Source organism: Vidua chalybeata, chromosome Z (assembly GCF_026979565.1).
Source record: "Vidua chalybeata isolate OUT-0048 chromosome Z, bVidCha1 merged haplotype, whole genome shotgun sequence".
NCBI lineage: Eukaryota > Metazoa > Chordata > Aves > Passeriformes > Viduidae > Vidua > Vidua chalybeata.
This window is the reverse complement of record NC_071570.1, coordinates 16,708,881-16,729,228: the sequence shown is the minus strand read 5'-3', so window position 1 is coordinate 16,729,228 and position 20,348 is coordinate 16,708,881. Positions and strand designations below refer to the sequence as shown.

At 36.9% G+C, this 20,348-nt stretch overlaps 1 protein-coding gene across 6 annotated transcripts in view; it reads right to left on the bottom strand.

Annotated features, from left to right (window-relative positions):
• The window catches only part of SLC24A2 (solute carrier family 24 member 2), a 135,884-nt gene that overhangs the window by 50,307 nt on the left and 65,229 nt on the right, over positions 1-20,348 (bottom strand). For 4 of the 6 annotated variants that reach the window (XM_053931625.1, XM_053931620.1, XM_053931622.1 and 1 more), the window contains exons 5-7: positions 13,136-13,186; positions 5,436-5,531; positions 3,753-3,838 (exon numbers count right to left, since the gene is read on the bottom strand). In XM_053931625.1, coding sequence (XP_053787600.1) covers positions 3,753-3,838; positions 5,436-5,531; positions 13,136-13,186 — 233 coding nt within the window. The remainder of the gene's footprint in view (positions 1-3,752; positions 3,839-5,435; positions 5,532-13,135; positions 13,187-20,348) is intronic. The other 2 variants (XM_053931623.1, XM_053931624.1) reach the window with 1 other exon arrangement.

The following is a 20,348-nucleotide window of genomic DNA, read 5'->3' as shown; positions in this document are numbered from 1 at the left end:
GAGTATTCCAGGGGAGGGGAAATATATCCCAGTCAATGCTCTGTCCTGAATGGTGCTGCTGCTCTTCAGTGGGGAAGGCAAAACATGCTTTGCCAAACTGTTGCTCAGGTAAGCAGATTAAATCCAATGATCCAATGCAAGCAACGAAGCTTTTGCACCACTCTCCTATGACATAAAAATTGCCTTATATTTTCATGGAAAACTTAGTCATGGTTGGCATGTAAATACTTTCAGCAGGGTTTCCATGGAAACAGGAAAAACTGTGTGCATGTGTGTATGTATGTATGTGCGTGTATGCGTGCATGTGTGGGTGGGAGGAAAAGGTGTTATCTTCAGATTGGAAACTATTTTTAGGTAAGCCACAGGTTAAAACAGCTACCAAATGCTAGTTAAGAAGGTGTCAGGGGGTGGAACTGGACTTCTCAGAAGGATCACATTCTGAAGGGCACTTTATAAAACATTTAATGAGCTAGTAAGTGTCCTTTTAGTCTTCTTTCATTTTCTTGTGCATGCTTGGTACCACTCTATGAAGTGTTATATAACAGAGTCTTCTCCCCTGTGGCAACCTGCTAAAGGTTAAGAGACAGACTGCTGTAAGTAGAACAAAATCCCCAAGGAAGATGCAATATCCAGCAGAAAGGAAGGCAATTTCTGACTTCAAATAAAGCAGTAATGTCTTACAGATGGTATGGTGGGAGGAGGTATTGTTCCCTCCTGTGCTGGCTAAGAAATAGGAAGGAGACCACAGCCGACTGTCCTTCTTAGCTGATGATCCCAGTTTTGTCGAAGAGTAGGATACCAGCTGCTACTTATAGTAAAGTGGGCGATAAGAGTCTCACTGTCTGGCACAAATGTTGCTGGGTACATTTTCTGGACACCCTTTTTGAACTTCTGCAAGCAGCATTAGGAGAGAGTTTTTCTTGTTGCTCAAGGGCTTGAGATAGAAAGAGAACAGTTGAATTTCCCTGGAGGACAGTGGAGTAAGAAAAATGGAGTTAAAGTCCTAGGAAAAAGGGAAAGGGAAAAGCAAGACAGTGGAATTTGGAAGAGAGAAATGAAGAAATTAAAAACAAAACAAACAAAACAAAAAACAAAACAAAACAAAAAAAAAAAAAAAACAAGCAAAATACCCCAAATAAATTGGGTGAAATCCACGTAGTCATGACACCTTTCAGGAGTCATTAACTTGACAGTGTCCTGCCATCTATCTTGTGTGGTGTTTCAGCTCCATGCAAGCCTTTCCTTCTTTCTTGAAAGAGAAGGAAAGGAGGAAAGAAAAAGAACTTGGGAAAAAATATAAAGAGGTTCCTAAAAAGCCCCTAAAGAAACCAGGGGAGGTAAGTGGAAAACTAAATCATGGCAATTGGGAGTATTATCCTTTTAAAAAATTATTTTACAAGTATATGAAAATTAAAATACAATATGAAAGCTGGTTTTTTTCTCCTTTGCTTGCAGTCTTAGCCTGTGACCATCTTTTTTTTCACAAGGGTCTTTTCCTCAACATTGTAATTTTAAAATAGTAGTGAATTTATAAGTAAAATGGGCTTATGTGCATATTCTGTTTTTTTCTAAACGAACATGGACTATTTAATGTACTTATTTTCAGACAATTCTAACTCCAATATAGAGATAGATATTCTAAAATTCTTGTGTCCAGGGATTTAGACCCAGACACTATAATCTACATCAGTGAAATGTAAGAAAAAAGTCAGAAATATTCTTGTATTGCAAGAGGGGAAGCATGAAGACCATAGTGGAACTTGACAATGGAGGAGAAAGAATTACATGCCTATGCAGGTCTTCTATATCATCATGGCAAACATGCTTCACAATGACCTGCTATGTGACTAGAGCCATTTCACATCCTGTGTTTTTCAGCATTTTTTTTCCCCTAAAGGCATACTTGAAGCTTTGTCAGTCCAGACTGACAGTGTCTCTAGTTTTCTCATTTCTAAATTATCATTACCACAACATGGAGGCACTAACAGGTTTTTTTAAGAGATTTTTCTAAGCAGCACTTACGGATCACAAAACCTTATCCTTAGACTATACAAGTTGAAAACCAGACAGAAGCAATTTTATACTGTCTTTCCAAACTCTGACACTACAACAATTCCTTTTACATTAGAGTAAGGAAGAATAATCTAAATTTCAAGCTACTTGATTGAATTCTACTTAGAAACAGAAGCAAATGGTATCAATACACAGTTGAGAACACTTGGTTACAAAAAGATCAAAATTCAAGACCATTTGTAGGTCAGGTTTTGAAAAGCTAAAAAGAAGGCTTAGGAGGGCAATGACCAAGCTCCTTTCTTCAAATTTTAATATTCATCAATGGTAAGGGTCACAGAAATGCTGTGAGTGGCCTTCTGTTGTTGCCTGCAAATTTTGCTGTCTTCTATAAATGGAGAATAATCTTATTAGTGTCCATTAAGTCAATATACAGAGCAGAAGGAAACTGTACCACCCAGTGTTAGCTTCAGAGTGATGCTAGAGTTTGGAAAGGTGTTTAAGGAAGCTATGCACAAAAGCCAGGCAATACATTGAGGAGAGCCTCTGGTACACTACAGAGTTGGCAGAGACCCTGACAGTGAAATAGGGTCCTAAGTATTATGGAAGCCTATTTACTTGTTCCATGGATGAGTAAATTATTTGTATTACAACTTCTCAAAAATTCCAGTATGTACTTTTAAATTATAAAATATGTTTCAGCAATACTCAAGCAGCCTAAGAAAGCTGCCAGGTTACCACTGGAAGAAGATAAAATTGGAGAGGCCACTGGGGAGGAATCCAGCATGGACCATCTCAAAATGCTGTTAGGAGACCGCTAGTTTTTATTTTGACAGCAGATAAATCCTTTCATTCAGATTGATGGAGGTAAATCTGCAGACTCATTCCTCCATCAGTTACAAACTGCCCTACTTTGCTCGATTGTGCCATTTGGATAAGGATAAATAATGTATCCCACATCTAATACATCAGAATCATTGTTCAGAATGTCCTAATACTTGCTGAAATTAACATAAAAGTTCCAAAGCCTGCATCACTGCAAATTTAAATTGTCCAAAGGGAGGTGAAAGGAATTGCACATTGTTGAGTAATGTACTCTTGCAATAATTTTCCCTTCTTCCCCTGCAGTGGCTTGAAACTGAAACCATTATCTCAAATGATAAAGCTCCTTGACCTTGCAGATTTCTGAACAAGCCTAGAAAATGTTTTATTACAATGTAAATTAAAAGCATGTGGACATTGCTGTGATATGTGATTGCTTTTTCGTCATTGTTTTCACTGAATATACTCAGTGGGAAAAAAAAAATCTTATGAAGCAAGACAACAGAAGGCAGGATGCAGAAGTTTGTGTACAGGTCCTCTTCCATAATGAATTTTGACTGTTTCATGATGTGCATCATGACAGGTTCTCTTAAGAGAACAGGTTTTATTCAATGTGACAAGCAATTTTTATTAGCTATATTTATGGCTTCAAACATCTTATCTGTAAAGTAAAAATACATTTCCCAAAAGAATAGATTCCAGACTCCTACCTTACCTTACACTAAAGGTCAGGAACAGAAGGCAAGATCTTTTACATATGGCAAATTGTACATTGGGTTCAGCTGTAAATGAAATCTAAATATTATGTAGACCTGTCAGCTTCATTCTATTAAGATGTTTATTCTCACTGAAAAGCACAATCAAACATGCAATATATTTGCTAACACAAGAATAAAAAGAAGAATGAAAAAGTCATTAACCTCTTCAACATTATGGGCGATTCCATTCTGCACTGGTCCTGAATCGCTCGGCGGTGTTACTGCAACTTCCACTTTTGCACCTTTCTCTGTGGCATCAGCCATAGATAAGAGAGGGAAAGCAACAGATCAGAATATTAAATTACAAATATACTAGTGAAATAGCTGTTATATATTCAGTCAGAACAAATTATCAAATACTAATGTTAAGCCAGCATCTGTGTTAAAAGAAAAAGAAAAAAATCTGTCTAGTACAGATTTTCAATAAAAATCTTATAAGCAGTAAGCTAGCATTTTGAGAAATATTTAAGTTCATTGCAATATTTAGTGCTCTTTGTTTATGCTAAATGCACTGAGCCTAGTACTTCAGGTAAAAAGTGACATACAGCATTCACCCCTGATGTTATACAATGCACCGTGCTGTATACAGCTAAGAGGATACATTCAGCGATAGAAGTTTTATAACACACTAACCCCTGCAATTAGTAAAGTTACTTCCAAGCTGTAATCCTGCTGTCTTCCATGCAAAAATATGGGAAAGAGTAAACATATGGTAATAACATCTAATAATAGAGGATGATCTTTAAACCAGAGTCTTTGTGCTAAACTTCCACAGGAGTTAAAGGGATAAAGTTAGGCCTTTGGTTTCTGATGCCAAATTTATTAAAATTTATTCTTACTTTGACTATCTTGGAATTCTCTAAGCGGTAAAGTATGTAGTACATAAATGTGTCAATAGCACAAAATCCCTTGGACAATACAAACTAATGGGGAATAGCAATATGAAATGCCTTACTCAAGTTTAACATGCCTTATGGTATGCTCTTGTGCATAGAAGTAAATACAGCTGTCTAGTTACATTACTGCTATCTTGAGATTCTTCTAAATTAAAAATCTGAGATCACAGCCACAGCAGAGTGCCAGACTATCTGTAATTATTTCAGCGTATGTGTGTTGTCTCTTAACCCCGCAGTCAGCATTATGGTTTATTAACAGACCGTCCCAACCAACTGCCTGATTTTGGAAGCAAATACTATGTAAACATAACACAAGGTCAGAAAAAGTGTCAAGTAATAAAATAATTTAGATTTTATTGGACACATTTGTATCTGGTTTTCTATTGCAGATAATATGATGAGGTAAAGTAGAGAAAACAGGTCATGGTACAGATTTTCCTTTAGCATAGGAACTTTGGAACTAAAATAAAAATTCTTGCCTTAATGGCAAAATCTAGTAAGTTAATTTTCCACAATTAGCATAGATGGGCCTCAATGACTCCCACAAAGTAGTATACAGACAAATCAAATCTTAAATATGAAGGTGATGCTTTTTGTGATCAGGATGGTACCTTATAAAACACATTCTACTAGAGCATGTCAATAAATTAACTAAATACTGCAAGAAGTTTTGCCTCTCTGTCACTTCAACACAGAACCAAAATCAACTTTGCTTTTTCTTTTTAACCTGCTAGAAGGCTTTCTATATGCCTTGACTGGCTTTCTATTCTTGCATTTAACTTCTCTCCCATCCATAAATTTAATATTCTTTGGTACATAAAATCAGAATATTTTTACTAAAATAGCACATGTAATGTTGGAGAAAGTAATGATTAACAATTTTCAAACAAAATAAAACAGTGAAAGAGACTCTCAGGCATAGGTGATAAATCTGCAATGCTGCACTCACCATGATTAGCAGCTCCATTCTGCCTTTCACTGTCTTCCACCTGGCACTTTTTTTTGGCAATCTTATGCAGAATTGAGGCCCTTTCCTTGAACTTTCCTAAAAGAAAACATTGTCATTATTACAATGCAGCCACTTTGAGATGCAGTTTATTTGCTATAGCTTAGGCTCTATAGATCACTGCTGATAATCCATTTCAATTCCCCCTCAAACAGCAAATATGCCATTAAACACTATCTCATGTTCCCCTATACAGTGTTGGGGTTTTTTTTTTTCTTTCTTTCTTTTTTTATAGAATTTTTTTCTTTTTTGAGAACTCAGAAATGAATAGAACAAGAAATTTAAACCAAAAGCTATTATTTTTCTTTGGAAGAAGTCAATAAAGTTTCACCTATAAATGTGCTGGTGTAGGATTTCAGCTGAAGCAGAAGTTGAATACAGATGAATCAAGATATCATAAATAAACACAAACAGTTTCAGTTCTCAATTAGTAGTACTGTAGAACAGAATTTCATATTAACACATACATTGCATTATAGTGAGTGTTGTCAGTTTTCTCAGTTTTGACTTATCTGTCTGTGACTTCTATTCACTTCAGTGCTTGGTAAAATTATTAAGATTATTCTGGGAGTTACTGAAAAACACCTGAAAGACAACACTATCTGTTGTCCTGATTTTTTAAGATGTTCTAAAGCCTTCTGAGTTTACATTCTTGTAGAGAACTTTCCCACACAACTTTCTGTAAATAACCTATTGTTTTGCATTCTTTCATAAAGGAGGAGAAATTTGATGTACAGGTAGTTTGTCCAGTGTCGTTGGAGAGGTGGCACGTTCACCCTCCAATCCACTGGCACCTTTTGAGAACTATAAGTGATTGGAGTCAGAGGAAATAAATTAGTCTCTTCATCGTGACCAAAGCTGTGGTGCATTGTTTTTCCTTGTGTCATCTGGTGACAACTATCACTTATCACAGCCAGCATGAGGGGAAAGTCCTGCTTATCAAACCTGATTTCCTTTCATGATAAGGTAACACATACTGTTGATAAATGGCAACTAATTTATGTGATCTTTGTGCATTTCAGTAAATCTTCCAATACTGTCTCTCACAGGATCCTTCTGGACAAAATGTGCAGCCCACATATGGATAAACACATCATGGGATGGGTGAGCAGCTGGCTCACAGGTCAGGCACAGAGGGTTACAGTGAATGGGGTGACATCAGACTGGGAACCTGTCATTACTGGGGTTCCACAGGGCTCCATTCTCAGCCCTCTGCTCTTCAACATCTTCATAAATTACTTGGATGTAGGACTGGAAGGAATACTCAGCAAGTTCCCAAAAAGGGAGGAACTGCTGACTCCCTCAAAAGGCAGGGACACCCTGCAGAGAGGCCTTGACAAATCAGGGCTCTGAGCAATCACCAATCATACAAAGTTCAACAAGAGAAAGTGCTGGATCCTTCATCTGGGATGGGGCAACCCTGGATGTATGGACAGACTGGGAAATGAGATGCTGTAAGCAGTGCCATGGAAAGGCACCTGGGGGTCCTGGCAAGCTGAACATGGGTCAGCAGTGCCCTGGCAGCCAGGAGGGCCAACCCTGTCCTGGGGTGCATCAGGTACAGCACTGACAGCCGGGCAAAGGAGGGGATTGTTCTGCTCTGCTCTGAGCTGGGGCAGCCTCACCTCGAGTGCTGGGGATAGTTTTTGAGTGTCATGATATGAGAAAGACATTAAACTGTTAGAGTGCCCAACGGAGGACTATGAGGATGGTAAAGGTCTTTGAGGGAAGCTGTATGAGGAGCAGATGAGGTCACTTGATCTGTTTGGCCTGGAGAAGAGGAGACTTAAGGGGAGACCTCACTGCAGTTGCAACTTCCTTGTGAGGGGAAGAGGAGGAGCAGGTGCCGATCTCTTTGTGGTGACAATGACAGGACCTGAGGGAATCGCCTGAAATTGTGTCAGGGAGGTTTATGCTGGATGTTAGATAAAGGTTCTTCACCCAAGGGTGGTTGGGCACTGGAACAGCTCCCCAGGGCAGTGGTCACAGCACCAGCCTGAGAGAGTTCAAGACACATTTGGACAGTGCTGTCAGACACATGGTGTGACTCTTGGGGATGTCCTGTGTGGAAGCAGGAGTTGAACTTGATGATCCTTGTGTGTGCCTTCCAACTCAGTATATTCTGTGATTCTGTGATTCAGAAGGGGAAGAAGAAGTCTCCAGAATACATGATTTTCGTATCAGATTCTTAGAGGTAGTTTCTCTTCTAAACCTGCCAGGTTGGGTTTTTTTTGTCTCCCATGTAGTTAACCATGCAGCTCAACCTCTACACTCTCTCTAGGGCTACACACTCTCCAGAGGTCCCAGATTTTGTCACTCTTTATTGACCACTGTGTCCAAATGACATTAAAACAAGGTAATTTCAAAGATGTCCATTGTAGGTAAATCAAAACCTTTTTCTGCCTTCATAGATCTTTCTATGTAAGGATTCTTTGGACATCTTACGACAGCCTATGATGTGTAGGAAGTTGATGTATCTGCCTTTATTGATTTATCCTGATTGTTATTGCACTTTAAGCATTTTAAAGTATTTTTTAGAAGTTTAACTGGTGTCTATTTTACAGCACATTTTCTAATTAAAAATACTATTATGATACAGGGCCTGTAGCTCTGTTAATTCTCCAGTTAAAAAATTCTATTGAAAACTGTTGGTGTCCCTGCAGCAAAACCAGCATAGGCTTAAGACCAGAAGATATTTCAATGGCATTATATAAAAGACTAACAGTGGAAAGTAAAAGTAATAAGTCCTGAATTAATTCAATTATTTGGATAACAATCACTTGTTGCTAAGTTAAAACTTGGAGAAATTCCAAGCGTACAGCGTACAAGGATAAATCATTAGTCAGGAAAGAAATCCTCTCTTCCCTCCTTAAAACAGAAGCTTCACACCCCTGTACCCACATTTTTGTACGTGGAGAAGCATATGACCAATTCACAGGGACTAGCAGCTATCATTTGCTGGGAAGTGGAACTAATTTCTCAACAGAAAACCACTTGGAAAGTAAAAAAATACCACAAATATTTAAAAAGCCATACTGTCCTTTCAGCAGTCCCTATCTTTTCATAAACACATCATGCTCCAAAAAGAAAAAAAACCACCAAAATTAGCAATTCACAATATTTTGCAAATATTATCTTTTTTGGCACCCAGAGTTAAACGCCTGCAGAATAGTATTTAAGCACAGAATACAATCATAAATAACAAGGCATCTCATTATTTCACTGCACAGAGTAAGAGGCAGAGATTCTAGTTAGAAGGGAAGAAGTAACAAAGAATTAAAGAAAAAGAGAGTGAAAGAAAGAATAGGATTTTTTTTGGGATAGCAGATAAAAGAGAAAAAAAACAGAAAAAATACTAATCACATCCTCAAATATTTTAGGCTGAAATGCAGAGTCATGGTGGTTCCTAACTTATTTTGAAAGAGTTGGGGCATTTAAAACTGCTTATTCAGAAGAATGAGTAGATATTAAAAGGTGCCTGATATAACTTCAGTCTCGTAAAGGATTGTGCTAGCTTTCAGATTCCAACTAATCTTTAAATGTTTGAGAATTCAGCTTGTGATGCCACATATAGAAAGGCATTTTATGCAAGCAATGAAAATGATGCAGCTAACACATTTCTGAAAAATATATGTGGAGCCATCCATGTCTCCACCTATTCCAAGATGGCGTAGGACCTGTCAATTAAAAATCCAGTTTTAGACATTAATTAAAATGATGAAGAACCTAAGGATATTCTGGTATTTTATTTGAGACTGTGTGAAAATGTGTAGGTTTTCTTAAAAGAGAAACATGGCCACTATTAAACTGAAAAGAAAATGTCTTCACAGAGATTCACATTGGTTTAGATTAGTTTAATTGAATGTATCCTTCATGTTTTTCACATTTACAAAAACCTTCCAGCATCTTTAGAAAGAATTTCTTACACTGACTTTTAACGATTTTAAGTTACACCATTTCATTCAGGAGACTGTTCCACAGTTGTAAATCACTGTCATGGAAGTTAAAATCAACATTCGAAATGGAAAATGTCTTTTGGTTTATTTTTATTTCTCAGTAGATGCATGATTCAGTTTACATTGTTTTACATCATTACCTTGGATTAGGTAACAAAATGGCAAGGAAATTATTAAAAAACATTATTAACTATCAAAAGCATGAAACTGACAAAAGCAGTAGTACTCGCCTGCATGAAGACACTGAAATGTAGAAAAGACAACAGAGCAATGTCCCCTCCCTCCCTCCCACTCTTTCTCTACCCTTTTCCTCCTTTAAACCAAACCAAAACTTGTTCACTGAAGGGGAAGCACAGAGCCACCAAGAAAAAGGACCAGCTGAGGATGTATCTAAGTAATTCCAATTTTCAGAAAGCCACTACAGATCTTATCTCATGTCTTTTTTCTTCTCTTTAGGTGGGGTCATTAAATAAAGCAAGCATAGGAATCTTAGGTCACTGTTCTTATTTCTAGAAGGTAGGTGCCTATGCTTCCTCTGGAACAGTCCTATGTACTATGGTTTGACTATGTAACAGAGCTTTTCACAACAGGTGGTATAACGAGAGTTTAGATGAATGACAATGCTTGCTTCCATGGACCTAAAATAGGACAGACCACTATAGAAAATTCTTAGTTAATCTAGGTTCACTAAACTCCAACAGATTTGGCAGCTTCTTTTAATTTGCAAAGAATGAAGTGGAAGGAAGAGGTGATCAAGGCCAGATGATTACCAATAGTAGCCGGATGATTACCAAGGTAGCTTAAAACTACATTGGTTTTTGTTTGAATAGATACAAACAAATCAGTATTGTATAATGTAGATATGCGTTGATCTGCATGAGTAACTCCAGCTGGCATTAGCTGGCAGAGATTCTCTTCCTGATAAAGGATATATTAAAAAGTCAATCCTTTATCTACAAACTAAATTGCAGTCTACAGGCTACCTGGGCCAGAAAAATATCTAATTTGATGTGAAAACAGTTCTTCAGAAATTCACTTACTTAAAAAATTTAAGACTCTACCACTTGCTTTGTTTTCAGTCTGCAATCAAAGGAAAATTACTGCATCTATGTAGCTATAGCCAAGCTTTCATGAATCTGAACATGTCAAATCTGTGGCTGTTGAGCACTCTGAACTGTACTTACTAATTCTGCTCATGACCTGCTGTGGAAGATAATTAGTGAGCCACTACAAATCTAAATCCAGAAATCCACCTTACATGCTTTCTTCTTTAAGATCAAGCAGAAGTATCAAATGAAAACACATGCAATTTTGTCATGTTGTAGACTATTGTGGAGCACAAGATTACAGTGAGGGTCTCTTCTCATCTTGTGGGTCACATTTACTCTCTCAGTTTGACCTGATTAACCTAAAATTAATTTAAAGTCACTTTCAGACCAAAGAGAAACAACCAAAACAATAGAAATAAGTTTCTAATATATGGAGTGCAATGGGTCTCTGGCCATTAGGCTGAATTTGATTATGTATTATAGCTTAACCATTAATTCTTATCCCTGGTTGTTCTGATGCAGCAGGAAGAATAAATGCACCTGAGTTTCTTCACTGGACAACTGAAAGAATATTCTGTATCTCCACTGCAGGCTTAAGAACTGGACATAAGGACGTCACAAAAAAAAAAAATAAATTGATTTGTACCTGGATTTATGTATTCCTGTGACTAAGATGCTGTGCAAAAGGTACAAAAACCTCAGTCATAAAAAGGAAGAGAAAGAAGTAAATGGGTAATGCAAGTAAGTGTGATGCAGAGTGATAGCAACTAAACTTCTGAAAATCCAAACAGAAAGCTGAAAATATAGTACACTTTGATTGAAATACAACTTCTGAGATACACTAATCATTACCTTGTGAAAGACAAGTGAAAATTATGATGGTTCTATTTGAGAAGGTAAACTGCACCACAGACTCTTGTCAATGTTAGTGTTTCTAAAGTCAATTTTTCCTGTTGCTACAGTATGGTCCTGAATTATTGATTCATGAGAAATGCATTCTGAGGTGACATTGAATTAAAAGCATTAATTCTGCATAGGCACGGGAATAATATACATATATGTATGTATTATAATGCAACAGGTGTTTCCCTACAAATAACTACATTTATACATCAGTAGGGTATTTATGAATCTCAGAAGGCTACTTTTGAAATAATAGATCGGATACTTCACCATAAAAAATAAAACCCTTAACATACCCAGGTTTAAGGCTACAATGAGAAATTACCTTTTTATCTTGATTGTAATGAAGACTGAGAAAAGACATACTGTAAAAGCTTTATCTCTAGTAGCCATATCTGAGTGGCTCAGGTTAATGGCTCCTCACAGGATCTTGGTGTCTATTTAAACAACATAGACACCATTATTCGCCTGTTAAAATCTACTTTCAGACATCTTTTCTTATATTGGTACCACCCCTGTGAACCAGATGCTTAATCTGGGCAATGGAGAGCAGTGAGGCAAGACCATTCTACAAGCTCAGGCCTGCCACAGAGGAAAACAGCATGTTCCAACACCTGGTGCAAAGGTGCATGGAACCACCTCCCACAGCCAGCCCCAGAACCGGATGGTTATATTGGTGTATCAACAGCAGATACAGGAAGAGGGAAACAGGCATTATCACTTTCCGTCCTCGCTGAGGAATGATCATGAGTAAGTCATGCAATGAAGATTCTCTTAAAATCTTCAAGATTACTCAACACTAGAAAGCAACTGTGTTTTTAAAAAGAGAGAATTACAGTATTTGTCTTAAATTCCCAAGATTAAAAACAAGTAGAAATAGGTGGCTAATTTTTCTACAGGCCTCAAGATTTTCCCCATCCCCAAACATGCTGCTAATCTCTAAATTTAACATAATGAAAACACCTATTTGGCATTATAATCAGAGGGATGGACAAGAGGCCTCGATCCTACAGACAATCAGGTCTCAGTTCAGAGATAATTCCAAACTGTAGAAATGCTGACCACACTAGGACAAAAAGCATGTGCTGGAAATTTAGTACAGAGTTAACTGCTTTCCTGAATTAATATGATAGAACTGCAGTGCTTTTGAATCAGCAGAAAAATTTCCTGAGATTTCACTGAGCCCTGATTCAGGCCCTAATTGCTTCCTTCTTGTATTGCTAGAATCAGGATTTCAAACTGCAATTTTTTTGCACTGCAATCAAGCATACAATTAATACTCCAGGAATAAACATGTCTAGTTTTAAAGGTTATTAACTGCTTTTCAATAATACGGTGAACTGAAGTCACTTATCAATTGTTCTGAGTGATTTGAAAATCCATAAATTAATTTCTCTTCTTGAATGCATTGTAAAAGATGGCATCAAATAAGCACCTACAATCTATGTTATACTGTGCCATGTAATTTGCAAGTATTGTTTTGCATATCTTGTTTGCTAAAAGCATCCCATTGTATTTTCTTACCTGAAACTGCAGAACTGAAATGTTGAAAACAAAGACTTAAAAAAAGAGTCGTAACTGATTGAGCCACCAATAAACACATGCAAAAATGAGTTATTCAAAAATGGAGAAAATGAAAATAGGACCAAGAAAAACAAAGGAAAATGTAAACACAAAAAAGGCACTCAGAGGGCTTCAAAAAAGCTCATACAAACAATTCTAAAATATTTCTTACCTTCATCAGTCATTGTGTCATAATATTTTAGGTTTCCATATGATCCAAGCTCTATAACATCACAGTAAAAGACACAGAGATAAGGAACCAGCAGACATTCAAGAAATGTACATGTTTTTGCATGTGCTTCATAAACTGGAACAGTGATTATGCAAAACATTTTCCAGGACAACGAAACACAGATTACAGAAATGGCACTGCTTTCCCCCTCCAAAATTTCACAAGTCATTGACTTTAGTTAAAGTGTTAAACTTGCTAAAGTGAGATGTAGGAGAAGCACTGAAATATAAAATTTAACCTTTTCAAGTTTCTTGCTAATTTGGTGCCTTTACATTTGAAAAAAGATAATAAACCTTGAGAGTACCTAAACAGTGGTAGTTTTGCAAACTAAGCTCATTTATCATTCCCCAGGTCAGACATTCAAATACTTCTGTATCCAAGTTAAACAAAATAGTCTCAAAACACTTAATTTTAAGAACTGTTCATAATACTGTCTTCCAAACACTGTTTTGATACCAGTGCTATTGTTGACTGGCTTTAGAGGGGCTACTTAATTTAACACTCTCTTGTCACTTGTGAAAACAGAAAAAAAGTTACTTGCTTCATCAGGTGATATGACACCTAAATTAATTAAATCATTAAATCTATCTGAATATATTGCATTACTATATTCTATCAAGGCAGAAAAAAGAATGGAATGAAGAGGTCTCCAGGTCTGTAGCAATACTACTATTTGTTTCTGTGTGATAAAACCTTGCATGAAATCACCTTTTTACTCCAGATGTGGCTTTACACTACTTTTCTTGAAGTGCTTTTTTCTAAATATTTGGCATATATCTTATTGTATGTATAAACACAATAATTAAAATACAAAACAGGACAATGAAAAATTAAGCCTAAGGAGGAACAGGTAAATGGTCTGGCTGAGGAATTTGTGGATGACCACTCATCACTTTTATGAAAAGCTTTGCAACTGAGTTTCTGAGCATCCAATCTTTGACAGAATGTAACTATTAAAAATAGATATTAACAGTTTGATGATGCTTTTTTTTCTTTGCAAATATTCTCTTTCATACTTATGAAACAGCTTAAGTAATTAAATGCAAAAATGATATAAAATTATTTTGGTTTTTGATGATGCATGATGATTTTTCAACCATTTTTCACAGAGTTGAATTTCAGTAGAGACATGGCTATTAGTTTTTAAGTGTAAAATACTGTGATGATATAAAATCCGACACTTTGAGAGATACATTTAAAAAATAAAAAAAAAAGGAATCTTATATCATTTGCAGATATGGAGAATGCCTTACGCCATGTAACCAAAATATACAGGATATTATCATTGGGTTTTTTTAGTCAGTGTGATTGGATTGTAATGACTTTTTAATAGACATATTATAAAGAAGCTTACAAGTATTGATATACTCTAGCTAGTACAATGCAGTGTCTTACTTGCCCATAAGCAAGCCAAATAGAATAGGACATTAAGTCTCTCTTAAAGCAAAGAAAAATGTATTTTAAAGAAAGAATTTAATATATTGTTTTACAGCAATAAAGAATATATATACTGTTTTGTAAAAATGTTCTTAGTCTTGCAACAAAGTCTTTTTAGCTGCTAGTACATATAAGAAGCTATTGTCCTAGCATCCTAATTTTAGTTCTAAAGATTTAATTTCCTTACCTGGAAAGAGCTCCCAATAACTTCAATATAGATGTCCCTATATACAGCATTTGGAACTACTTGTCCTATTTAATTAGGGCTCAGTATTTGCTGATTCTATGGGCAACACCTTTGCTTGTACTTATTCTCACTGATCTTTGCCTTCAAGTGTCTGGGTTCTGCTTTGCTAGAACCTGGGCTGAGGCATTCACTGGAGTTTGAGGACAGGACTGGAACACACATGCCAGAAAGAGCCTGCCAAAAGGAGTATAGGAGTAAATAGGGAAGTGGAGGTACATAGAGAACAAAACATTGGCAGAGAGGGAAAAATGAAGCTGAGAAGAACATTGCACCATAGCAACAAACTTCAGAATTAACAGAATAGCATGAGGCTTCTGACTCAGCAGATGAAGCAGAAGAGACTTCAGAGGAAACCAACAGCTGTGAATTCTAAATCTCAAAACGAAAAGCCAAAAAAACGGGGTGGCAGCAAGGCAGGACATTTCACACACTGGCAATCCCATTTAAATCTATTTACTTCCCATCTGAAGTGAGAGATAAAAGACAAATAGTAAAGAAAAAAATGGTCAATCTGACCTTACAGAGACCAAAAAAGAAGAGAAACAAGGTGATGCATGACAGTGCATGATGCTGATGATAATCATGTTCTGGGAACTTCATCAGTTCAACTCACCATGGATTATACTAGGTTAATTCCTGCAGTTAGCAAAATTATTTCCAGGAAAACTCCAATCTTGCTGGTGAGATTATGTTCTCCAAAGCTTATAGTCCTATACCCAGAGTGAAACACTTCATCCAATCATCAGCCCAGTGACTGCAATGCACTACAATGATCCCAGAAAACATCAGCTGCATGTATTCACATGAATTATATTTGAGGGTTTTAAGATTACTTAGGTCAGTGCTGCTTAGCAGCATGACAGATCTGCCTCTACACAGTCTGCCTCCAATATATGGTACTTCTGCTGTAAAATTTGGACTAAATTTGCTCTTTGGATTTGTTTTTGAGTTCTCCTGTTATACCAAGATATACCCTCTTTAATATAACTTTGAGTAAACAGAAAATGAAGTACTTTTCAGAAAAAAAAATACTGTATTGGAAAAAATTCACAGCTTTAGAAGTAAACTTGTTTGAAATGGAATTGAAATAGGTACTTGAAAAATTATCCCCAAATTCCATACAATTAAAATTTGACAATTCCATTTTTGTGAACATGCTATGCAATTCCCATGGTGAGGTCATAGTAGATAGACTGGATAGCAGCCAGTACCTGCATCCCTGCTCCTCACATGAAACAAAGAGGATGCAGAGATGCAGCTTAACAGCTGATCCCCAACAGTGACATAATTCAGTCACTGAATTAATTTGTTCCCTTCTGCATATTTTTACACCAGAAAAGAACAGAAGGTTCCTAGTAATCCTGACTGACATTCCTGAAGGATTACAGCAACATTTGTCTTACTACGTACTGTTCTCTACTGTGTTTGTAGGTGTCACATCACATCAAACAAAAAAAAATATATATATCATTGGTTAATGGGGCTGTTATTTGTGATTTCAAATTACATTCAAGACACCAAGCATGGCTTCACCAAGAGAAAAGTCCTGCCTGACAAACTTAGTGACCTTCTATGATGAAGTGACTATATCAGTGGGCAAAGGAAGAGCTACAAATGTCACTTATCTGGACTTCTGTAAGATCTCCTCATGCTCCCTCTCACTGAATTGGAGAGGGATGTATCTGTATTAGTGGAAAGAAATTGACTGGATGATTGCATCCAGAGGGTAGTGGTCAACTGCTCAGTCCTGATGGATGCCGGCAATGAGTGGTGTCCCTCTGAGATCAGTCTTATTTAATATCTTCATCAACTACATTGACAGGGGAGATCAAGAGCATTCTCAGAAAGTCTGAAGACAACAACAAGCTAAGTGATGCAGTTGCCACATCCAAAGGACAGGATGTCCTTCAGAGGGACCTGGACAAATGGGAATGGGAATTTCATAAAGTTTAACAAGACCAAGTGCAAGGCGCTGTACCTGGGTTGGAGTAGCCCCTGGTTTCAACACAGGCTATGGGATGAATGATGGAGAGTGCCCCTGGAAAGAAGGACTTGGGGGTGCTGGTGGGTGAGAGGCTGGACATGACCCAGCAATGAGCACTCACAGCTCAGAAAGCCAAACGTGTCCTGGGCTGCAGCCAAAGCACACAGGCAGCAGGAACAGGGAGGGGATTCTGCCCCTCTGTTCTGCTGAGACCCCACCTGCAGTGCTGCATCCAGCTCTGGGGTCCCAGCACAGGAAGGACATGGACCTGTGAGAGAGAATCCACAGAAGGGCCACCAAGATTATTAGAGAGATGGAACACCTCTCCAATGAAGACAGAACATTTGGGTTGTTCAGCATATAGAAGAAAGGGCTCTAAGAAGACCGTAGAGCAGCCTATCATTTAAAGGGGAACTGCAAAAACAATGGGGACAAACTTTTTAGTAGGAGTTACTGTGGTAGAAAGAAAGTAGATTCACACTAGACATAATAAAGGTATTTTTTTATATGGAGAATATTGAAACAATGGCCCAGGTTGTTCAGAGAGATGAGGTAAATGCCCCATGCCTGGATATATTCAAAGTCAAGAGGTACAGGGCTCTGACCAACCTGACTAGTTGAACATGTCCCTGCTTGTTGCAGGGAGATTGTAGTAGATGATCTTTAAACGTCCATTGCAACCAAACTCTTTCATTCTATAAGATATAGATATAAGATAGCCAATAACTCTGTTTATTTTACACTCACTAAATATAGTACATACTGTCTGTGATGAAATACTCATTTCTGTCTTATAAGTAGATAGCCCCAGGCTGCCATAGAAGAAAAGCAGAACCAATATTTCTCTTCTCTCTCCTGTGACTAAGATCTCAGATGCAGAGTGCAGCTGACCCAAGTAAGGCCAGAAATGACCCTGTCTCAAAGTTTCTAGAACTACTCATAAGCCATACAGCTATTTTGGAGACAGCAACCTGCATTAATGGAAAAGTCAGACTCTGACTTTTGTCAGAAATGTATCCCTTCATGTAAAGTCAGCCTCTCAAATGAAAGAAACTCATTGTCGATTTCTTCAACAGGCATGAGACTTTCACTTTGCATAAAAAATGTATTTGTATGAGAATTCATGTCACACTCCTCCAAGTTCATTAAAAGCTTCAAAGTTGATATATCTATTATTTAAAACAAAACTGGTAAAGAGAAATTACTGATGGCATCCCCATAATTTTTAGTACAATTACACAGTTATATTTACTAGACACATCTTTTGTTTGACTTCTACAGTCATGAAGGTGTCAAGGCTTTTTTTATTTGCATTTTTTAAAAAGAAGATCAAAAAATTGGTCAAAAGAATTAGAGAAATTAATATGATAATATCAAGGAGCACAAGGATGTCTTTACTGTTTTTTCTGCTAGACGTCAAGGTTTTGAGAAAATTTAATTAGATGATCAGTCTCATCCAGAAACAGAAAAAGAAGGCCACTTTAAAACTCTTCTAGATAAGTTGTAGTGACTATCCAAACTAAACTGGAATCAAAGTTGGATTTAGTTTCAGCAATGATGTTAGATTAGGAACAAAGATCTCTTGATGTTAAGAACTTGTGAAAGACCTAGTGAAGATTAACATTACAGTTTTAAAATTAGAGTCCTAACCTCTAAGAGATCTTTAACAAAAGAAAATGCCTTTTACTTACACTATTAGAGGAAAAACACACAAAAATCCCATCAACTGAAGGCTACCAGGAATTGTGAATTTCAAAAAGAAAGAATTATTTGAAATAATTTTTTTTCAGTGAATATCATCTTCTGACTCCTGTCACTTACAAACTTCCTAAATCTCTTAGCTTTCTTACTGAGTAATTACATCCCATCTGGAATAGACTGGGACTGCTGTGGGAGTATGTAGTATCATTGCAGAATGCAGAAGAGAGAAAACAAATATTCTTTTAAAAAGCAAAATATTTATTTTCCCACTACATCTGGATAATCAGATACTGTACCCTACATTTTCGCTTGTGGGTTTTCCAGCTGCCAGTCCTTCAAAAATGGAGGTTTTTCCACTAAGCTGTTTCTGTGGAAAATACAAGAAGATCCCTTTTGGATATAAGTAATGCAGTTAAAAATTGCACTGAATTTCAGAATTGCGTATTTTTTGCTTATACTACTACCAGTACTGCTTCATTAACGGTCCTAAACAAATACAGAAAATAATACAAATTAAGTCTTTCAGGTACTTGGCTATTGGGCAGTACATTGAGAGTAACTAAATAATTTATTACTTTGTGCACCTGAGCTCTAGTAACATGTGGCCACCTTTCATCTCTTTAAATTGCAAGCCTTCTATTCCTGTTCTCTCTCCCCGTGTGTCCTTGCCCTGCTTTTTTTATTTTACGTGGTTTTGCCCTAAAAATAATTTCATTAGAGTTGTCTGCTTTTATATAATTGGTTTATTGCAATTTTATCAAGTTGGAGTGTGAATAGAAACATAACAAAAAATTTTTACAGTCATATCAGCAGAGTTCTGGGCAGCTTAAGATAGTGACAACATCCAAAAGTTAGATCTACCTATTACTTTGCTCTTACTGCAACATTTCATTTAAAATGAAGAGTGAAAATCCACTGGTTTTAGTCCATACCATCTAACAAATCTCCTTGTGGTAATAAATGGAAATTTGTTGGAGTTTTAATTGATATGGGCTGAAGAGCAAATGTTTTTAAGGGGATAGTCAATGACATATGCAATGGAGTAGAAAGTAAAATTCCTATTGCATGTCAGACACAGATTTTGGTATTTTTAGGTGCTTTTATTGCACTTAAATTAAAGAAAAGCATGAAATTGCTTGTTCCTGAGAGCTTTGTTTCTTCTTCTGTCATAAGATACCATTTTCCATCTGCCATCAACTCTTGAAGACAAGTGCCAAGCATTCTCCATAATGTAGTAACACCAAAAGACAACCAATACAACAGAATTGACTTGGCCTGGATCAAACACAATTCCTGGTGACGTTAAAGAAGGTATTTACCCTTAAACGATTTTCAAATATTCATGAAAATAGGAATTTCAAGGTGTAGAAGTGAAAGCCTCATTCTGCTGATGATATTGGGAGTTCAGCAACTGATTCTAGTGGGATCACGATTTCCTTGAGTGTCTGTTGGGCCAGACACTGTAGGGTCTGGAAACCTACAACTCCAAATTAATAAATTTCAGCTATTTTGCCTTCCACCACATCTAAGGAGAATAACAGAAGACAGCATGCCTTCCTTTCACTAGCCAGTCACAAAATCCAACCTGTGGTGATGAAGTCATCTGTCATGTGAACTGTACTAAAGGAAATCTCCCACTTTTCAGCTTCAATGGAAAGCCCCTCACAGACACTACTTCCCTGACCTGTACAGGTTTATACATTGCTTATGTTCTTTGTTGTTCATGTTTTTAACAAAGAAATACTGAGTTAGGAAGAAGCTTAAAATGAAGCTAAAGCCATTAA